This window comes from Saccopteryx bilineata, chromosome 9 (genome assembly GCF_036850765.1).
Source record: "Saccopteryx bilineata isolate mSacBil1 chromosome 9, mSacBil1_pri_phased_curated, whole genome shotgun sequence".
NCBI classification, from domain to species: Eukaryota; Metazoa; Chordata; class Mammalia; order Chiroptera; family Emballonuridae; genus Saccopteryx; species Saccopteryx bilineata.
Genome location: NC_089498.1, coordinates 45,943,734 through 45,963,781, shown reverse-complemented (window position 1 = coordinate 45,963,781; position 20,048 = coordinate 45,943,734). Strand labels below are relative to the sequence as shown.

The following is a 20,048-nucleotide window of genomic DNA, read 5'->3' as shown; positions in this document are numbered from 1 at the left end:
GATTTTATTGGTGAAAATGAACTATATAAAAGTACTAGAGTATCTGCACATTCCCTGATCCCCTAATACAGTGGTCCCCAACCTTTTTTGGGCCACAGACCAGTTTAATGTCAGAAAATATTTTCACGGACCAGCCTTTAGGGTGGGACGGATAAATGTATCACGTGACCAAGACAAGCGTCAAGAGTGAGTCTTAGATGGATGTAACAGAGGGAATCTGGTCATTTTTTAAAAATAAAACATCATTCAGACTTAAATATAAATAAAACGGAAATAATGTAAGTTATTTATTCTTTCTCTGTGGACCGGTACCAAATGGCCCACGGACTAGTACCGGTCCACGGCCCGGGGATTGGGGACCACTGCCCTAATACACAAAATGTTTGTCCTCAATGAACTGGCAGGTGATAAAATGTAGTCAATTTTTGTTTGTTTTATAAGGTAAAACAATAAGATTTTCAGAAAGAAAAAATAACCTAAGAGGACTTTTTGTTTCCATAATAGAAACCAAATGTTCAGAAGAAAATTGATAAATGCTTTTTTTTTTCTTTTTTTTTTTCTGAAGCTGGAAACGGGGAGAGACAGTCAGACAGACTCCCGCATGCGCCCGACCGGGATCCACCCGGCACGCCCACCAGGGGCAACGCTCTGCCCACCAGGGGGCGATGCTCTGTTCCTCCGGGGCGTCGCTCTGCTGCGACCAGAGCCACTCTAGCGCCTGGGGCAGAGGCCAAGGAGCCATCCCCAGCGCCCGGGCCATCTTTGCTCCAATGGAGCCTCAGCTGTGGGAGGGGAAGAGAGAGACAGAGAGGAAGGAGGGGGTGGGGGTGGAGAAGCAAATGGGCACTTCTCCTATGTGCCCTGGCCGGGAATCGAACCTGGGTCCCCCGCACACCAGGCCGACGCTCTACCGCTGAGCCAACCGGCCAGGGCTGATAAATGCTTATATTTTTAAACTTTTATGGTTCAGATCATTTATATCCAAAGCTCTTTTACTGGAAGATAGTTGATAGTTCTTCATGTTTTTCCAGAGCCAAAATAGGTTACTAAAGGACAAGAACTTATAATAAGGATTATACTCTGCATATTTCCACAGTGAACTGGATGGAGACCACATTTCTTTAGAACTGTTTACTCTTTCAGTTCCCAAGACTCCCACGAAAACCAGATGAGGCCACGTTTTGTAGAATGGGACTGAAGAACAGCCCCTTTACTGTGTCTTCCTTAAATTATAACCATATGTGTTTTCATAACTTCTTCCTCCATCTAAACAAATAAATGAATAGAACACATAAAAGCAAGTACCTTATAGTTATCACAGAAACACCAAAACATCTTGAGGGTTTTCAGGGGCAAAGTATCATTGGGAACAACCTCACCAAGGATGCCCAAGGCCAGTTGCTATGCAGAGATCCTGAGTGGCAGGAAATGACTCCATTTGCTGCCCCAAATGGCTGAAGGACCTCTGTCTTCATCTCTGCAGTCACAGGAAGAAGACTCATTCGATTAAACTAAGGAGCAGCTATATGTGCAGGAGATGAAAACACTATTTTGTGTCAATGATGATTTAATTTTAATAAGTCCCTTCTTTATTCATTTTTAAAATTTACTTGAGAAAGATAGAGAGAAGCATCAACTCATAGTTCCACTTAGTTGTGCCATTGATTGCTTCTCGTATGTGCCCTGATTGGGGCTCAAACCAGCGATCCTGGGATTGAACTGGCAACCTCAGGTGTTCAGCGACCCCAGGATTAAACCAGCAACCTCGGTGCTCTGGGTGACACTCTATTCACTGCCCTACTGGGCAGGGCTAAAATTTATTTTTCAATTATAGTTGCCATACAATATTATATTGGTTTCAGGTATACAATATACTGATTAAACATTTATATACCTTATGAAGGTATATAAATCTAGAACCTATCTGACACCATAGACGGTTATTATAGTATTGTTACAATCACAATTCTGTGAGTTTTTGCTTGTCTTCCAGATCACTTATTTAAATTTTTGTTTCATCTAATCTGATGTTGATTCCTTCTAATGTAGTCTTCATTTCTGGCTGGCTCTCTTTTATGTTTTCTATCTCCTCTGCTGTGTTTTTTCTATCTCTTCATTGAAGTTCTCACTAAATTTATCTACCCTCCCCCTAAGTTCATTGAGCATCCTTATGACCAGTGTTTTGAACTCTGCTTGCTTCCATTTTATTTAGTTTTTTCTGGAGTTTTGTCCTGTTCTTTCATTTGGGACATGATTCTTTGTCTCCTTATTTTGGCTGACTCCCTGCATTTGTCTGTGTGTAATGGGTAGACCTGCTACATCTCCAGCGTTGACAGAGTAGCCTATGTAGAACCTGTCCTGTGGGCCACATGATGTAGTTTCTCCATCACTAAGCTAGGAGCTCCAGGGGTGCCCTCCTGTTGTAGTTGAGCTTCAGTAGCTGTTGGCACTTCACTAGGCGTGGTTGACCATCAGGATGACTGCCTGTGAGGGCTGGCTTTGACGACAGTGGGAGTTGCTTTAGCATGGCTAATGCCAGCCAAGTATACTATACCATTCCAGTGTGTCAAGCATAGAGCTGGCTGTGTGGTACTCTCGTGTGGTCCGAAGCTGGCCACCAGGCATGTTGGTTCTGGAGCCTCTTAGAATGAGTTCTGACGTAGGCCAAGTTTAACCACACCTGTGCCTGTTTTGGGGCCTCTTGATAACTGCAGATACAAAGTGATCTGCAGTTGATTTCCACATGTGCTGGGCTTGGAAGCACTTGGAGGAAGCACTTGGAGGAGCTATGCTGTGAACCAAGGCTGCTTGCCACTTATGCCAGGCTTGGTACCCTTTGGTGGGCACCGTGATGTGAACTAAGGCCAGCCACCACGTGTGCCAGGTTTGTGGTCACTTAGTTGAAGCTACATTCCAGGCCAAGACTGTTTGCCATTTATTCCAGGCTTGGGGCCACCTGATGGAGTTACAGTGCAAGCTGAGAGTGATGACTGCTTGCGCTGGGGTCAGAGTCACTTAGGAAGAACTACAAGGCACACTGAGACTGGCAACTGCTTGTCTGGAGTTTGAGGACCTTTAAGAGATTTTAGAAAACTCCACAGCATGAGCTGAGGCAGGCTGCTTGTGTGGAGGGCACAAGAGAAGACACTGGAGCCAGGAAGTGAGCTGGTGGGGTGGAGGTCTTGGAATCATTAAGGCCAGGTGAATGGTGTTAGATTAATGGAAAGCTCAGATTTGGCGCCTACCTATGCTAGGATGGTTAGGTGGGAGTTCAACAAAGGAATTGTGGCACCTGACAGCACGTTCATCCCCAGAAAGTTACAGTTGCCCTTTCCCTGAAGTTAGTCCATTTAGTTCTTCCTGGCATGTCTCTGGGGTTTTTTATGTGTGTGTGACAGAGCAAGAGAGACAGATAAGGACAGATAGACAGGAAGGGAGAGAGATGAGAAACATCAATTCTTCGTTGCGGCTCCTTAGTTGTCCATTGACCCGGGCGGGGAGCTACAGCAGAGCAAGTGACCCCTTGCTCAAGCCAGCGACCTTTGGGCTCAAGCTAGCAACCATGAGGTCATGTCTATGATCCCATGCTCAAGCCAGTGACCTTGTACTCAAGCTGGTGAGCCCATGCTCACGCCAGATGAGCCCGCATTCAAGCCAGAGATCTCAGGGTTTTGAACCTGGACCCTCCACATCCCAGTCCAACCCTCTACCACTGCGCCTCCGCCTGGTCAGGCTCTGGGGCTTTTAAAGGTGCTGCCCCTGCACTAGTGCTTAAAACAAATAGGTTTTTGAGTGAGTCTGTGTGCAGTCCCTTTAAGGGAATGCCTCAGTCTCTAGCAGCCCTTTATCTTTTTGGATATAATCCCTGCTGGTTTTGACAACCAGATATTATGGGGACTCCTCTTCCCAGCACTGATGCCCCAGGCTAGGGAGCTTGGTGTGGGCTGGGACCATTCACTCCTCAGGAGGGATTTCTGCAACTGACATATCACTCTTATTTTTTTTTAACAATTTTTATTTATTGATTTCAGTGAAAGAGAGAGACAGGAACACTGAGCTGCTCCTATATGTGCCCTAACCGGGGATCGAACCGGCAACCTTTGAGCTTCCAGATGATGCTCTATCCCAGGGGTCGGGAACCTATGGCTCACGAGCCAGATGTGGCTCTTTTAATGGCTGCATCTGGCTCGCAGACAAATCTTTAATTAAAAAAATAATGTTAAAAATATAAAACATGGCCCTGGCTGGTTGGCTCATGCCAGCGTCGGCCTGGCATGCAGGAGTCCCGGGTTCGATTCCTGGCCAGGACACACAGGAGAAGCACCCATCTGCTTCTCCACCCCTCCCCCTCTCCTTCCTCTCTGTCTCTCTCTTCCCCTCCCACAGCCAGGGCTCCATTGGAGCAAAGTTGGCCCGGGCGCTGGGGGTGGCTCTATGGCCTCTGCCTCAGGCGCTAGAATGGCTCTGGTCGCAACAGAGCGACGCCCCAGATGGGCAGAGCATTGTCCCCTGGTGGGCATGCCAGGTGGATCCCAGTTGGGCGCATGCAGGAGTCTGTCTCTCTGCCTTCCCACTTCTCACTTCAGAAAAATACAAAACAAAGAAAAAGAAAAAGGTTTCTTGGCCCTGGCTGGTTGGCTCAGTGGTAGAGCATCAGCCTGGCGTGCAAGGGGTCCCGGATTCGATTCCCGGCCAGGATACACAGGAGAAGCGCCCATTTGCTTCTCTACCCCTCCCCCTCTCCTTCCTCTCTGTCTCTCTCTTCCCCTCCTGCAGCGAGGCTCCATTGGAGCAAAGATGGCCCGGGCGCTGGGGATGGCTCCTTGGCCTCTGCCCCAGGCGCTGGAGTGGCTCTGGTCACAACAGAGCGACGCCCCGGAGGGGCAGAGCATCGCCCCCTGGTGGGCAGAGCCTCGCCACCTGGTGGGCGTGCCAGCTGGATCCCGGTGGGGCTCATGTGGGAGTCTGTCTGACTGTCTCTCCCCGTTTCCAGCTTTGGAAAAATACAAAAAAAGAAAAAGAAAAAGGTCTCTTGTATCTATAAAAAAATTTTAATAACCTAATGGTTACCACCCATACACAAAAAAATACTGAATCACATAACTTAACAAAAGAAGAAACAGGGGAAAGAAGTATGGAATACTACCAAACAAAAACAACTGACCAAAACAAAAGAGAAAAACCAAAGGAGACACAGAGCTACAAGAAAACAAAACATAAAATGACTATAGAAAACCCTCAAGTGTCAATAATTACCCTAAATGTAAATGAACTGAACTCCACAAAAAAGAAGTACATAGTAGCAGATTGGATCAAACAGCAAAACCCAACCATATGCTGCCTTCAAGAGACACATCTAAGCTGCAAGGACAAAAGTACACTCAGCAGTGAAAGGTTGGAAAATGATTCTCCAAAGAAAAGCAGGTATAAACATACTAATATCTGGCAATGCTGACTTCAAGACAACAAAGATAACAAGAGACAAAGATGGACATCTCATAATGATAATGGAGACACATATCAAGAAGACATAACACTTCTTAATATATATGCACCAAATCAGGATGCACCAAAATATAAAAAACATCTAACATATCTAAAAATAGAAACAAATAAAAATAATCATAGTTAGAGAACTCAATATACTGTTGATGGCTTTCAATAGATCATCCAAACAGAAAATCAATAAAGAAATATCAGCCTTGGCCCTGGCCAGTTGGCTCAGTGGTAGAGCATCAGCCTGGCGTGCGGGAGTCCCGGGTTCGATTCCCGGCCAGGGCACACAGGAGAAGCGCCTATCTGCTTCTCCACCCCTCCCCCTCTCCTTCCTCTCTGTCTCTCTCTTCCCCTCCTGCAGCCAAGGCTCCATTGGGGCAAGGTTGGCCCAGGCGCTGAGGATGGCTCTGTGGCCTCTTCCTCAGGCGCTAGAATGGCTCTGGTTGCAGCAGAGCGACGCCCCAGATGGGCAGAGCATCGCCCCCTGGTGGGCATGCCGGGTGGATCCCAGTCGGGCGCATGCGGTAGTTTGTCTGACTGCCTCCCCGTTTCCAACTTTAGAAAAATACAAAAAAAACAAAAACAAACAACAAAAAAATATCAGCCTTAAATGACACATTAGACCAAATGGACATAATAGACATTTGTAAGACATTTCCTCCCAAACATCAGATTATACATTTTTTCCAGTGTGCAAGGAACTAGAAAAATATAAACAAAAGCAACCCAAAGTCAGCAGAAGAAAGGAAATAGTAAAAGCAGAACTAAATGAAATAGAAAACAAAAATCTATAGAAAAAAATAATAAAACGAAGACCCGGTTCTTTGATAAGCTCAATAAGATTGACAAATACTGGCTAGACTCTCTAATGAAAAAAGAGAAATGACTCATATAAACAAAATTCAAAATGAAAGAGGTGAAATTACCACAGACATTATAGATATATAAGGTATCATACTAGAATACTATGAAAGCTTATATGCCATCAAATTGAACAATCTAGAACAGTGGTAGTCAACCTGGTCTCTACCGCCCACTAATGGGTGTTCCAGCTTTCATGGTGGGCGATAGTGGAGCAACCAAAGTATAAATAAAAAGATAGCCTGACCTGTGGGCGCAGTGGATAAAGCATCGACCTGGAAATGCTGAGGGGTTCAAAACCCTGGTCAAGGCACATATGGGAGTTGATGCTTCCAGCTCCTCCCCCCTTCTCTCTCTCTGTCTCTCCTCTCTCTCTCTCCCTCTCCTCTCTAAAATGAATTTTAAAAATCCATAAAAAGATAGATTTAACTATAGTAAGTTGTTTTATAAAGATTTATTGTGCCAAACTTAGAAAAAATCCGACAAAGTACTTGGTAAGTAATTATTATTATATGCTTTAACTTGCTGTAACACTGCTTTCTAAATTTTATAAAGTAAAGTTACTTCTCTACCTTATAAATCACCATTACTGTGGAACCGGTGGGCGGTTAGAAAATTTTACTACTAACAGAGATACAAAAATGGGAGGTAGGTATATAAAGGTTGACTACTCCTGATCTAGAAGAAATGGAGAAGTTGCTAGAACTATACAATCTTCCTAGACTGAGTCATGAAAAGTGAAAAATCTAAATAGACCCACAAGCAGGGCAGAAATAGAAACCTTTCCCAAAACAAAAGTCCAGGACCAGATGGCTACACTAGTGAATTCTACCAAACATTCAAAGATTTGCTGCCCATCCTTCTCAAAGTCTTCCAAAATATAGAAGCAATACTCCCTAACACATTTTATGAGACCAACATAACCCTGATACGAAAACTTGGCAAGAACAATTCAAAAAAGAAAACTGCAGGGCCATTATCTCTAATGATTACAGATGCAAAAATCCTGAACAAAGTACCAGTAAATCTGCCCTGGCCGGATAGCTTGGTTGGTTGGAGAATTATCCCAAAACAAAGAGGCTGCCAGTTCAATCTCTGGTCAGGGTACATACAGAAACAGATCAATGTTTATTTCTCTCTCTCCCTTCTCTCACTAAAAATTAATCAATAAAAATTTATTTTTTAAAAAGGTAGCTTTATAAATTTGAGACTTGGTGAAGAAAAAATGCCAATAATAGAGGCTATGGTGATAAAAGGAATTATTCAATAGTGCTGATAGGAATAATGAGTTACAGCCAAGTTATTAGGACTATGAAGAGAACTTGAAATGGCCAGAATATGCTCTCTTCTTGTCAGATTCAATAGTTTTTAGTGTAAGATTGATTTTTGTGTTTCCTGGGTATGTCAAATGGCAAGCAAAGTAAATATTGTATATGTTATATGCTACATAATAAATTATGTAAAGAATGCCTGAGCCTGACCAAGCGGTAGCGCAGTGGATAGAGCATCGGACTGGGACGCAAAAGATCCAGATTCAAAACCCTGAGGTCGCCAGCTTGAGCGTGGGCTCATCGGCTTGAGCACGGGCTCACCAGATTGAGTGTGGGGTCACTGGCTTGAACGTGGGATCATAGACATGACTCCATGGTCACTGGCTTGAGCCCAAAGGTCGCTGGCTTTAAGCCAGAGGTTGCTGGCTTGAGCAAGGGGTCACTCAGTCTGCTGTAGTCCCTGGTCAAGTCACATATGAGAAAGCAATCAATAATGAATAACAAAGGTGGCACGACCAAGAATTAATGCTTCTCATCTCTCTTCCTTCCTGTCTGTCCCTCTCTCTGTCAGAAAACAAAAAAAGAATCCCAATGTAATTTTTTAAAGAAATATCAATAGAATAAAAAATTACCCCATTTGTATGGAACCATAAGAAACCTTGAGCCTGACTGTGGTGACGTAGTGGATAGAGCATCGGACTGGGGCATAGAAGACCCAGTTTTGAAACCCCAAGGTTGCCAGCTTGAGCACAGGCTCATCTGGTTTGAGCAAGGCTCACCAGCTTGGGCCCAAGGTCGCTAGCTTGACAAGGGGTCACTCAGTCTGCTGTAGCCCCATGGTCAAGCACATATAAGAAAGCAATCAATGAGCAACTAAGGTGCTGCAATGAAGAATTGATGCTTCTCATCTCTTTCCCTTCCTGTCTGTTGTCCCTATATGTCCCTCTCTCTGTCTCTCTCTCTCTTTTTTTTTTCCATTTTTCCGAAGCTGGAAACGGGGAGGCAGACAGACAGACTCCCGCATGCGCCCGACCAGGATCCACCCAGCATGCCCACCAGGGGGCGATGTTCTGCCCCTTTGGGGCGTCGCTCTGTTGCATCCAGAGCCATTCTAGCACCTGAGGCAGAGGCCACAGAGCCATCCCCAGTGCCCGGGCCATCTTTGCTCCAATGGAGCCTCGGCTGTGGGAAGGGAAGAGAGAGACAGAGAGGAATGAGAGGGGGAGGGGTGGAGAAGCAGATGGGCGCTTCTCCTGTGTGCCCTGGCTGGGAATCGAACCCGGGACTCCTGCATGCCAGGCCAATGCTCTACCACTGAGCCAACCAGCCAGGGCCTCTCTCTCTTTCTATCACACACAAAAAAAGATACCTCAAATAGCCAAAGCAATCCTGAGGAAAATGAAGCTGGAGGTATCACACTACATGACTTCAAATTATACTATAGAGCCACGATAATCAAAACAGCATAGTATTGGCAGGAAAAAAAGACATACAGACCAATAGAACAGATTTGAGAACCCAGAAATAAAACTACATATATATGGACAAATCATCTTCAACAAAAGAGCCAATAACACACAATGGAGAAAAGGCCACCTTTTCAATAAATGCTGCTGGGAAAATTAGAAAGCCACATACAAAAGAATTAAACTTAACTACAGTGTGTCCCCATGCACAAAAATTAATTCAAAATGGATCAAAGACCTAAATATAAGATCTGAAACAATAAACTACATAGAAGAAAACATAGATACTAAACTCATGGATTTTGGCCACAGAGAACAATTTATGAATTTGACCCCAAAGGCAATGGAAGTAAGGGTAAAAATAAATAAATGGGATTCTATCAAAGTAAAAAGCTTCTGCACAGCAAAAGAAACTGACAACAAAGCAAATAAGCAGCCAACTAAATGGATGATATTTACAAACAACAGCTCTGATAAGGGGTTAATATCCAAAATATATAAAGAACTCAGTGGTAGAGCGTCAGCCTGGTAGTTGGGCGCATGCGGGAGTCTGTCTGACTGCCTCCCCGTTTTCAACTTCAGAAACAAGAAAAAAAAAGAGTAGGCTTAGGCGGATGTAACAGAGGGAATCTGGTCATTTTTTAAAAATAAAACATCATTCAGACTTAAATATAAATAAAATGAAAAATAAATAAAACGGAAATAATGTAAGTTATTTATTCTTTCTCTGCGGACCGGTACCAAATGGCCCATGGACCGATACCGGTCTGCGGCCCAGGGGTTGGGGACCACTGCTCAACAGGACCAATGAGGATATGGTTGGCTGTGTGATTTTAGGGGAGGGTTTTACTTCACTTCCTGCACCTGGGCTGCCCAGTTTCCCAGTAAGATTCCTTTCACACCAGTTCCTGGAATTTCCTCATGACCGTCTCCTGGGGGTGTTCCCAGGGTGGGGATGAAGATGTGCCCAGACAGGGGAAGCTGCCAACTAGGTGCCCCAGGCAGGCCTGGCCCTTTGGGGCTTCCTGTACTCAGTCTCCACTATCCCTCTTCCCACACACAGTTTCCTGCCACCAGGCCCTTGCCCACTGAGTGCCCTCTGCATACAGCAAGTTTCTATGGCAAATTCTATCATTTATCTAGCAAATGCACTGAACCAACCCCTGTGCTGAACGATGGGATACAGGTGGAGTGGCTTCTGCCTCAACGCAGCAGTCGTCAGCAGCAGAGCTGGCCTGTAGCCACCCAGGGAGAGAGAATGGGGTCCAAGCTCATAGGACATCAGGGAAGGGAAGGGTCACTAACTAGGATATGGAAGCTTCCTGGTAAAGAATAGAAGAGGGACTCTGACCAGGTACCCAATTGGGCGTCATCCTGATGTGCCAAGGTTGCAGGCTCCATCCTCGGTGAGGGCACACAAAAGCCGCAACAAGATGAATGTATAAATTTGATGTTTCTTTCTCTCTCTCTCAAATCAATAAATAACTTTTTTTTTACAATAAAGAATACAAGACAGTTGGGCTGTGAAGTGTGGGTGGGTGTTTGTGAACCCACAAAGGGCAGGGGCGTCTGGAAGGACAGAGAGGGAAAGGGGTTCTGGCGTCCCGAGTGCAGCCTACCTGGGAGCAGGGCTGGGCTTCTGATCCTCGTGCCTCCCCATGACCGCAGACGCAGTGAGACCAGAAAGCAGGGAGCCAGACTCTGTATTTTACCTTTCACCCCACCCAATGCCGCCCCAGCCCCAGCCACCTTCAAAAAAGGACCTGACCCTGACGGCAACATTTCAGCCCTTCTCGTCATCCTGCTGAGGCACCTGAGATTGGGAGAGAAAAACAAAATTAATAACAAGGACAACAACTCCATAAAAATAACTGTGTTTATATCAGGCTTACTGCATGTCAGGCACCATTCAAATGTCTGCAATGCCCACTGTGTCTCCCTGCCATTTTTTAGGTACAGTCCTATCACAGGGCTTCTGCACATGCTGCTCTCTCTTCCTGGAGTATTTTCTACCCACATGTTTCATTACTTTCAAGTGTTTAAATACCACTTTCCCACTGAGGTCTTCCCTGACCACTCAATTTAAGAGTTAAAAAACCTCCCTGCACCTGCTGTGCCCCTTCCCTGCTTTATTTTTCTTCTCACCGCTTATCTCCTAAAACACCTTCCTTTGCCCGTGTCTTGTTCATTGTCTGTCTCCCCCCACTAGAATGGCAGCGCCACCGAAGCAGGCATTTGTGTCTGTTTTGTTCACTGCTGTATCATCCCCAGGGCCTAGACCGTGTCCAGAACATCGTAGGTACTTAGCAACCATTTGTTAAGTAAAATGAAATCCAGTGAGGGAAAAGCTGTTATACAGAGTTTCTGCTTTACAGAGGAGCAAACCAAGTCACAAAAAGGTTAAGGTATTTGTCTCACATCACACAGCCGGTAAGTGACAGAGCTGGGATTCCAAGTCAAGCAGCACTGACTGAACCATGTCTACCCAACATTCTATCCCCATTATTCCTTCCCATGTGGTTCAGGGACACCCCAGCTCCAAGAATGCACACATGACTCAAGACTGGCCAGTGAGAGCACTGCATTCCCTTGGACCTCAATAATTGGTTCAGAAATGGACATATGACCTAATGCGGGCCAATGGGAACCTTCTGCAGGAAGGAAATAACATGAGGTCTAGAATGTACTTTTTTTTTTTTTTTTTTTTTAGATTTTATGTTTTCATTCTTTGAGAGAGAGAAGGCAAAGAGTAGGAAGCATCAACTCCCACATATGCCTTGACCAGGGAAGCCCAGGGTTTCAAACTGGCAACCTCAGCATTCCAGGTCGATGCTTTATCACTGTGCCACCACAGGTCAGGCTGGAATATACTTTAAAATACTACAGTGCAAAAATAAAAGTATGGATAGTTGTTCTGGCCAATGGGTACATGGAGTTTATTATACTAGTCTCTCAACTAGTGTGTATGTCCAAAAATTTCCACCAAAAATGTTTTTAAAAATTTTAGCCTAGGCCCTGGCCGGTTGGCTCAGTGGTAGAGCGTCGGCCTGGCATGCAGAGGTCCCGGGTTCGATTTCCGGCCAAGGCACACAGGAGAAGCGCCCATCTGCTTCTCCACCCCTCCCCCTCTCCTTCCTCTCTGTCTCTCTCTTCCCCTCCTGCAGCCGAGGCTCCATTGGAGCAAAGATGGCCCAGGTGCTGGGGATGGTTCCTTGGCCACTGCCCCAGGTGCTAGAGTGGCTCTGGTCGCAACAGAGCGACGCCCCGGAGGGGCAGAACATTGCCCCCTGGTGGGCAGAGCGTCGCCCCCTGGTGGGCGTGCCGGGTGGATCCCGGTCGGGCGCAGGAGTCTGTCTGATTGTCTCTCCCTGTTTCCAGCTTCAGAAAAATACAAAAAAAGAAAAAGAAATAGCTAGGAATTTCTGTATAATCTAATTAAACCACTGATATCTAACACCTCATATTTATAAAGGAAAAGCATTCATAAAAAAAAAATTATAGCCTAGCCTGACCAGGCAGTGGCGCAGTGAATAGAGTGTCAGACTGGGACACGGAGGACCCAGGTTCGAGACCCTGAGATCTCCAGCTTGAGTGCAGGCTCCTCTGGTTTGAGCAAAGCTCACCAGCTTGAGCCCAAGGTCGCTGGCTCAAGCAAGGGGTCACTCGGTCTGCTGTAGCCCCCCAGTCAAGGCACATATGAGAAATCAATTAAGGAACCGCAACAAAGAATTGATGTTTCTCATCTCTCTCCCTTCCTATCTGTCCCTCTCTCTGACTCTCTTTGTCTCTGCCCCCCCCCCACACACACACACAAATTATAGCCTAGCCTGACAGGCAGTGGCATAGTGGATAGAGCATCAGCCTGGGATGCTGTGGACTCAGGTTTGAAACCCTGAGGTCTCCTGCTTCAGCAAAGGGTCACTGGTTCAGTTAGAGTCCCCTGGTCAAGGCACATATGAGAAAGCAATCTATGAACAACTAAGGTGGCTGCAACTATGAACTGATGCTTCCCATCTTTCTCCTTTCCTATCTGACCCTGTCTGTTCCTCTCTCACTCACTAAAAAATTAATTAATTAAAATAAAAATTATAGCCTCCATTTATATAAAATTCTAGAAAATGCAAACTAATCTATAGTGACAGAAAGCATATCTGTGTTCTGGGATGGGACAGAGCTGGGAGAAATTACAGAAGTTTCTGAGGAAACTTTGGGGGGATGTGTATTTTGTTCATTATCTTCATTTGGGTTATGGTTTTACAGATGCACTCATATGTCAAAACTTATGGACTTGTACGCTTCAAACATGTACTGTTCCCTTATATATTACTTACAACTCAATAAAGTTGAAAGCAAATGTAAAAAAAATAGATATACAAGAGACAAAGTATTAAATCAGTAGCAGCTTTACAAAAATAAAATAAATTTTAAAAAATCAGTAGCAGGTTTTTTTAATACCTTCAAACAGCAACTTTAACAACAGAACTTTCTGCAAAGCTAGATTTCATGTCATGTACCTGTACTGTTAGCCACGTATGGTTACAGAGCACTTGAAGTGTGGCTAATGTGACTCATCACTGATTTTTAATGCATTTAATTTTTAAAACAATTTTTAATTTATTCATTTTAGAGAGGAGAGAGAGAGAGAAAAGGGGGGAGGAGCAGGAAACATCAACTCCCAAAGGTGCCTTGACTAGGTAAATCTAGGGTTTTGAACAGGCAACCTCAGCATTCTAGGTCGAAGCATTTAAATTTTAATTAACCTAATTTTCAATTGAAAAGCCACATGCTGCTATTGGATAGCTCAGTTTTACAACTAAAAGCTGAAAGAAAATCTAAAGCTCTTTTGAAAATAAATTTATAGCTGAGCCCTACTCTGAGCTGTGCTTTATTTATTTATTTATTTATTTTGGGGGGGTGGGAGAGAGAGGAAGACAGACAGACAGGAAGGGAGAAAGATGAGAGCATCAACTCATAGTTGCATCACTTTGGTTGTTCATTGATTGCTTCCCATATATACCTTGACAGGGGCTAGAGCCAAGCCAGTGACCCCTTGCTCAAGCCAGCAACCTTGGGCTTCAACGCAAGTGGCCTTTGGGTTCAAGCCAACGACCTTAGGATCACGTGGATGATCCTGCGCTCAAGCCAGTGACCTTGGAGTTTTGAACCTGGGACTTCAGTGTCCAAGGTTGACATGTTTGGGGTTTTTTCCTTCTTTATCCTAGTGAAAGGAGGGGAGATAAAAAGACTCCCCCATGAACCCCACACAGGATCCACCCAGCAACCCCCATCTGAATCCGATGCTTGCAAGCAAGCTATTTTTAGTACTTGATGTGAAGGCTCCATGGAGCCATCCTCAGCGCCTGGGGCCGATGTGTTCAAATCAATGGAGCCATGGCTGTAGGAGGGGAAGAAAGAGAGAGGGGAGGGGGGAGGGATGGAGAAGCAGATGGTTGCTTCTTTTGTGTTCCCTGACTGGGAATCAAACTGGGACATTCACACACTGGGCTGATGCTCTACCACTCTGCTGACCGGCCAGGTTTCCAGGTAGACATTTTATCCACTACACCACCACTGGTCAAGCATGTGCACTATTTAGTATATTATATAAGACATCTCAGAGTCATCTCATCAGCCCCATTTTATAGATGATAAAACAGGCTCAAGGAGGTGAAGAGCGGAGGCGGCAGCGGGAGCAGCGAAGGGGGCGGCAGGAATCCTCCGCGCTGCCGGCTGGGGAGGCGTGGGCGACCCGGTGTGTGGCGCGCCCGAGCCCCGCTTTTCAGCCCGAAGGAAGGGAGCCAATTGAGTGAAGTTCTATGTTTTGACCATCTATAGCTATCAATGAATCACAGTGTGTATAATCACAGGGCTAGGATTTCAGTGTTGTCCAGAGTATTGTAAAAAAAAAAAAAAAAAAACAGGCTCAGCCTGACCTGTGGTGGTGGATAAAGCATCAACCTGGAAATGCTGAGGTCGCCAGTTCGAAACCCTGGGCTTGCCTGGTCAAGGCACATATGGGAGTTGGTGCTTCCAGCTCCCCCCTTCTCTCTCTCTCTCCTCTCTCTCGCTCTCTCTCTCTCGCTCTCTCTCTCTGTCTCCCTCTCCTCTCTAAAATAAATAAATAAATAAAAATTTAAAAAAAAAAAAACAGGCTCAGAAGGGATGCAGTGACTTGTTCTGATTATAACAGTGAGGACCGGCTGAGCTAGGTTTGGGGCTGAGGTGTCTTTGTTCTATACTGTGCCCGTCCACTCCCCCACAGCACAGCCTCCACCTCTACCACCTCACCTCCAGCTCACCAGTTGCCTGCTACCTTTTCCTGATCTCCTCACTGATAATGTTCACAATTTTCTGCAGTCTGGCCTCATCCACAAAGCCATCACCTTTCTGTACACAGAAGTGAAAGTGCACAAATGTATGTCTCCCATAATCCTGGATCCCAGCACCGCCCTCCTGCCCTGTCTGGGCCCCTTGCTCAGAATCACCTTCTTCGAATGAATCAGTTTTCCATCCACAAATACTTCAAACTCCCCAGTCGCCTGTGTGGATATGTCCTCCTCCTGGGGAGGGAATGTTGGAGGTGAAGGAAGGCTAAATGCTCCCCCTCAAGCCCCTGGGGATCTTGGAGCCGTGACTATCCTTCACTCCCCTGGCCACCAGCACACTCACAAAAAGTAGACAATTTGGAAATTGCTGCTCCAGACTCCTTTTCAGAAGAATGTACTGCAGGGATAAAATCATGTGGTCACAGGGTCACTTAGTCACAAGGTCATGAGTTGTGCAGAGAGGGGAAGAGAGGAATTCCTTCCAGACTTCAGGTCCCACACTCTCCCCATCTCCAAAGCCAAAACTACTCACCCGGAGGTTATAGCTTCAGAGACCACTGGAGGCCATGGGCAAAGGAGGGAGGCAGAGACAGACAGAAGACACCACATCAGTATCTCCCCAAACCCAAAGGGGCCCTGAATGCCTGAATCAGATCACATCCTCTCCCTGCTCAGAACCCTCCCATAGCACCATCTTATTCAGGGCAGAAAACCATCATAGCCCTCCCCCGGTCCACAAGCCCCACAGGACCTGCTCCTGTGTTTCTCTGCCCCATCTCCTCCACTCTCCCCCCGGACCACTCTGCTTCAGCCACAGGGACCTCCTAGCCTTCCTTCTTGGTGAGAGGCTGTCCTCATCCACACCTGCTGTCCTCCCCATGGGAAAAAAACAGGAAGGGTAGATGCTGGGGCTTTGGGAATTTAAAGGTAGGGTGAGGGGAGGGTGTCCCAATTTCTAGGTTGGGAACTTGACTCCCCTTATCATCTCTTTGGGGTGAGAAGAGCTCTGGGTTCAAATTCCTGAGCTCAAATTCCAGGCATGCTTTGCTCAGAGCCTTTGCATTGGCTGTTTCCTCTGCAGAATGCTGTTTCTCTAGTATCTATGACTCCTCCTCTCCCCTTCTACAGGTCTTTGTTCATATGTCACCTTCCCAGTGATGCCTTCCTAATGACCCAGTTATAACTTGACCACCCCCTTGCCTGTTTAACGTTGGCGCAGTGGATAGAGTGTCGACCTGGGAGGCTGAGGTCCCAGGTTCGAGACCCCAAGGTCGCCGGCTTGAGCATAAGATCACCAGCTGGAGCACAGGGTCAATGGCTTGAGCATGGCATCATCAAAATTATTCCACCGTTGTTGGCTTGAGCCCAAAGGACGCTAGCTTCAAGCCCAAGGTCACTGGCTTGAGCAAGGGGTCACTAGCTCAGCTTGAGTCCCCAGGTCAAGGCACACATAAGAAGCAATCAATGAACAACTAAAGTGCTGCAACTATGAGTTGATGTTTCTCATCTTTCTCCCTATCCGTCTGCCTCTTTCTCTCTCACAAAAAAAATAAAATAAAAAATCTCTGACATTCATTGCTTTGTCCCTGATGGGTCTGGCACATGGGAGATGTTTAATAAATAGTTGTTGAATGAGTGAAATAATAAATCCATGGAGTCAGAGAAAGAGATGGAGAGGGGAAGAGGAGGAAACAGGGAGAAAGAAAGAGACACATACAACATAGGTAAAGGAGAAGAGACAGTGAGTTGGGGAGACAGCACTGGGCAGAGACAGAAGAGAGAAAAAGTGGGAGCCATAGGGGGAGAGAAACTGCTAGAGTAGGAGAGAGGCATAAAGATTGAAGGGAAGACAAACCCCTCCCCCAAGGGCATTCAGTCCTACGTCTCAGGGAGTCAAGTAAGGTCATTGCTTTTACTGTTGTCCTTGACTCGGAGATACTCCAGCTCTAGGGTCAGCCTCCTTTGGCTCTGCACTTGCCACTCCCCTCTCCCTTACTACCTTGATCTCTCTGACCCCTAGCTCTTCACTTAGAAGAGCTTTTTTTTTTTTTTTTTTTTTTTTTTTTTTGTATTTTTCTGAAGCTGGAAACGGAGAGAGACAGTCAGACAGACTCCTTCATGCGCCCGACCGGGACCCACCCAATCCCGGCACGCCCACCAGGGGCTACGCTCTGCCCACCAGGGGGTGATGCTCTGCCCCTCCAAGCCGTAGCCCTGCTGCGACCAGAGCCACTCTAGCGCCTGGGGCAGAGGCCAAGGAGCCATCCCCAGCGCCTGGGCCATCTTTGCTCCAATGGAGCCTTGGCTGCGGGAGGGGAAGAGAGAGACAGAGAGGAAGGGGGGGGGGGAGAAGCAAATGGGCGCTTCTCCTATGTGCTCTGGCCGGGAATCGAACCCGGGTCCCCCGCATGCACGCCAGGCCGACGCTCTACCGCTGAGCCAACCGGCCAGGGCCAGAAGAGCTTCTCATCACTGAGAAGGCACATTTCAGGTACCACCTCCTGAGAAAGAGTCCCTGACCACCCAATCTGGAACCTGAGCCTTGTCCTCTCTCAGAGCACTTTGTCTTTGGGTCTGCCTTGTCCAGCCTCCCTTGGGGAGGAAAGCAGGTGGCTCTGCTCAGCTCTCCATCCCCAGCTCAGGCCTGGCCTATGGCAGACAGGAGAAGGAAGGGAAGGGGAGGGGAGGGGAGGGGAGGGGAGGGGAGGGGAGGGAGGAAGGACTCACACCTCTGCAGGCAGAGCAGGAATTTGAACCCAGAGCTCTTCTAGCCCCAAAGGGATGATAAGGGGAGTCAAGTTCCCAACCTAGAAATTGGGACACCCTCCCCTCACTCTGCCTTTAAATTCCCAAAGCCCCAGCATCTACCCTTCCTGTTTTTTTCCCATGAGGAGGACAGCAGGTGTGGATGAGGACAGCCTCTCACCAGTAAACCACTCGAATCACGATCTTGTTTTCCACTTGAAAGTACTCGCTGGTGGAGGCGAATGTGTCAGCAGAAATAGGCAAGGAAGTGGCCAACGGGAAGGTCCCCTGTATGGACGTGGTGATAGGTCCAGCTGTGAAACCTGTCGACTTGATGGCCGCTGGATCTGCCCTTGGCGTAGACCCCAAAGTGGGCCCCAGTAAATCAGTGTCCGGTGGAGTAAGCGTAGGAAGGGGCACTTGTGTGGACCCGAATCCATTGGCGACTGATGGAACATGCATCACAGCCGGTGTTGGGGTAGGATCCTTATTAGGCGACAGAGTGGGCTCGGGAGCAAGTCCTGGAGGCAGATCTAAAGGTAGGGCAGAGCTTGGGAAGGATTCCAAGTCAGAGACCGGGGATTGGGTTGGGGTTGAAGTCGAGACCGGAGCTGGGATATGGGCCGAGATCTCGGACTGGAGTGGAATCAGGGCCTGGAACAGAGTCGGGGTTTGGACCGCAGTCGAGGAAGAGACCGGAGTCAGGAACCGTATCGGAGCAGAGGCCGGGACCGCAGTCGAGGTCCGAACCGGAGTCGCGGCAGGGACCGGCGTCGAGGTCCGGACCGGAGTCGAGGTCTGGACCGGGGTTGCGACCCAGATCGGTGTCGAGGTCCGGACCGGAGTCGAGGTCTGGACCGGGGTTGCGACCCGGATCGGTGTCGAGGTCCGGACCGGAGTCGCAGCCGGGACCGGAGTTGAGGTCCGGACCGGAGTCGCGGCTGGGACCGGAGTCGAGGTCCGGACCGGAGTCGCGGCCGGGACCGGGGTTGCGGCCCGGATCGGTGTCGAGGTCCGGACAGGAGTCGCGGCTAGGACCGGGATGGAGGGCCTGACTGGAGTCAGGGGCCGGGCCCGGATGGAGGGCCTGACTGGAGTCGAAGCCCGGCCCAAAGCAGAGGTCCGGGCAGGGAATGGGGCTGAGGCCCGCGCCTGGTTGTTCATGAGAGCCCCGGGGAGCCCGGGGAAACCCGGGCTGGGATCCCGCCTGCCCACCTCCCTTGGGCAAAGTCAGCTTCAACCCACGCCAAGGTTCTAAAATAGGACGCGACTACAAAGGGGCACTGTTACACCTAGTTCCACATGCCCGGAGGGTTCTATGGCTCTGGGCCAAGGATGAGGCGGGATCTGTAGATCCCCTCCTCTTAACCCTCACCACCTCGGTAAAGAGCACGCAGATTCTCCCAGTGTTCCCCTCATAGTCAACATAAATGTGTCGCCTGACCAGGTGGTGGCGCAGTGGATAGAGCGTCGGACTGGGATGCGGAAGGACCCAGGTTCGAGACCCCGAGGTCGCCAGCTTGAGCAGGGGCTCATCTGGCTTGAGCAAAGAGCCCACCAGTTTGGACCCAAGGTCGCTAGCTCCAGCAAGGGGTTACTTGATCTGCTGAATGCCCACGGTCAAGGCACATGTGAGAAAGCAATCAATGAACAACTAAGAAGTCGCAATGTGCAACGAGAAACTGATGATTGATGCTTCTCATCTCTCTCCTTTCCTGTCTGTCTGTCCCTGTCTATCTCTGCCTCTGTTAAAAATAAAAAATATAAATAAATAAAGTTTTAAAAAAAAAAAAAAAAACATAAATGTGTCAGGTCCTGGCCAGGTTCAGTAGAAGGCGCAGAGCTCCGGGGTTGTTCCTGGTCAGCGCACTTATGAGAAGCAA

At 47.5% G+C, this 20,048-nt stretch overlaps 1 protein-coding gene across 1 annotated transcript; it reads right to left on the bottom strand.

The window, feature by feature from the left end:
* Positions 1-15,326: 15,326 nt before the first annotated feature.
* SELENOV (selenoprotein V) lies at positions 15,327-19,329 on the bottom strand. The gene is made up of 5 exons (XM_066244135.1): positions 18,347-19,329; positions 15,953-15,977; positions 15,764-15,817; positions 15,580-15,654; positions 15,327-15,481 (listed from the first exon to the last, which is right to left on the bottom strand). Exons 1-5 carry the CDS (start codon positions 19,327-19,329, stop codon positions 15,404-15,406), a joined length of 1,215 nt encoding a protein of 404 aa, XP_066100232.1. The 3' UTR covers positions 15,327-15,403.
* Positions 19,330-20,048: the final 719 nt, after the last annotated feature.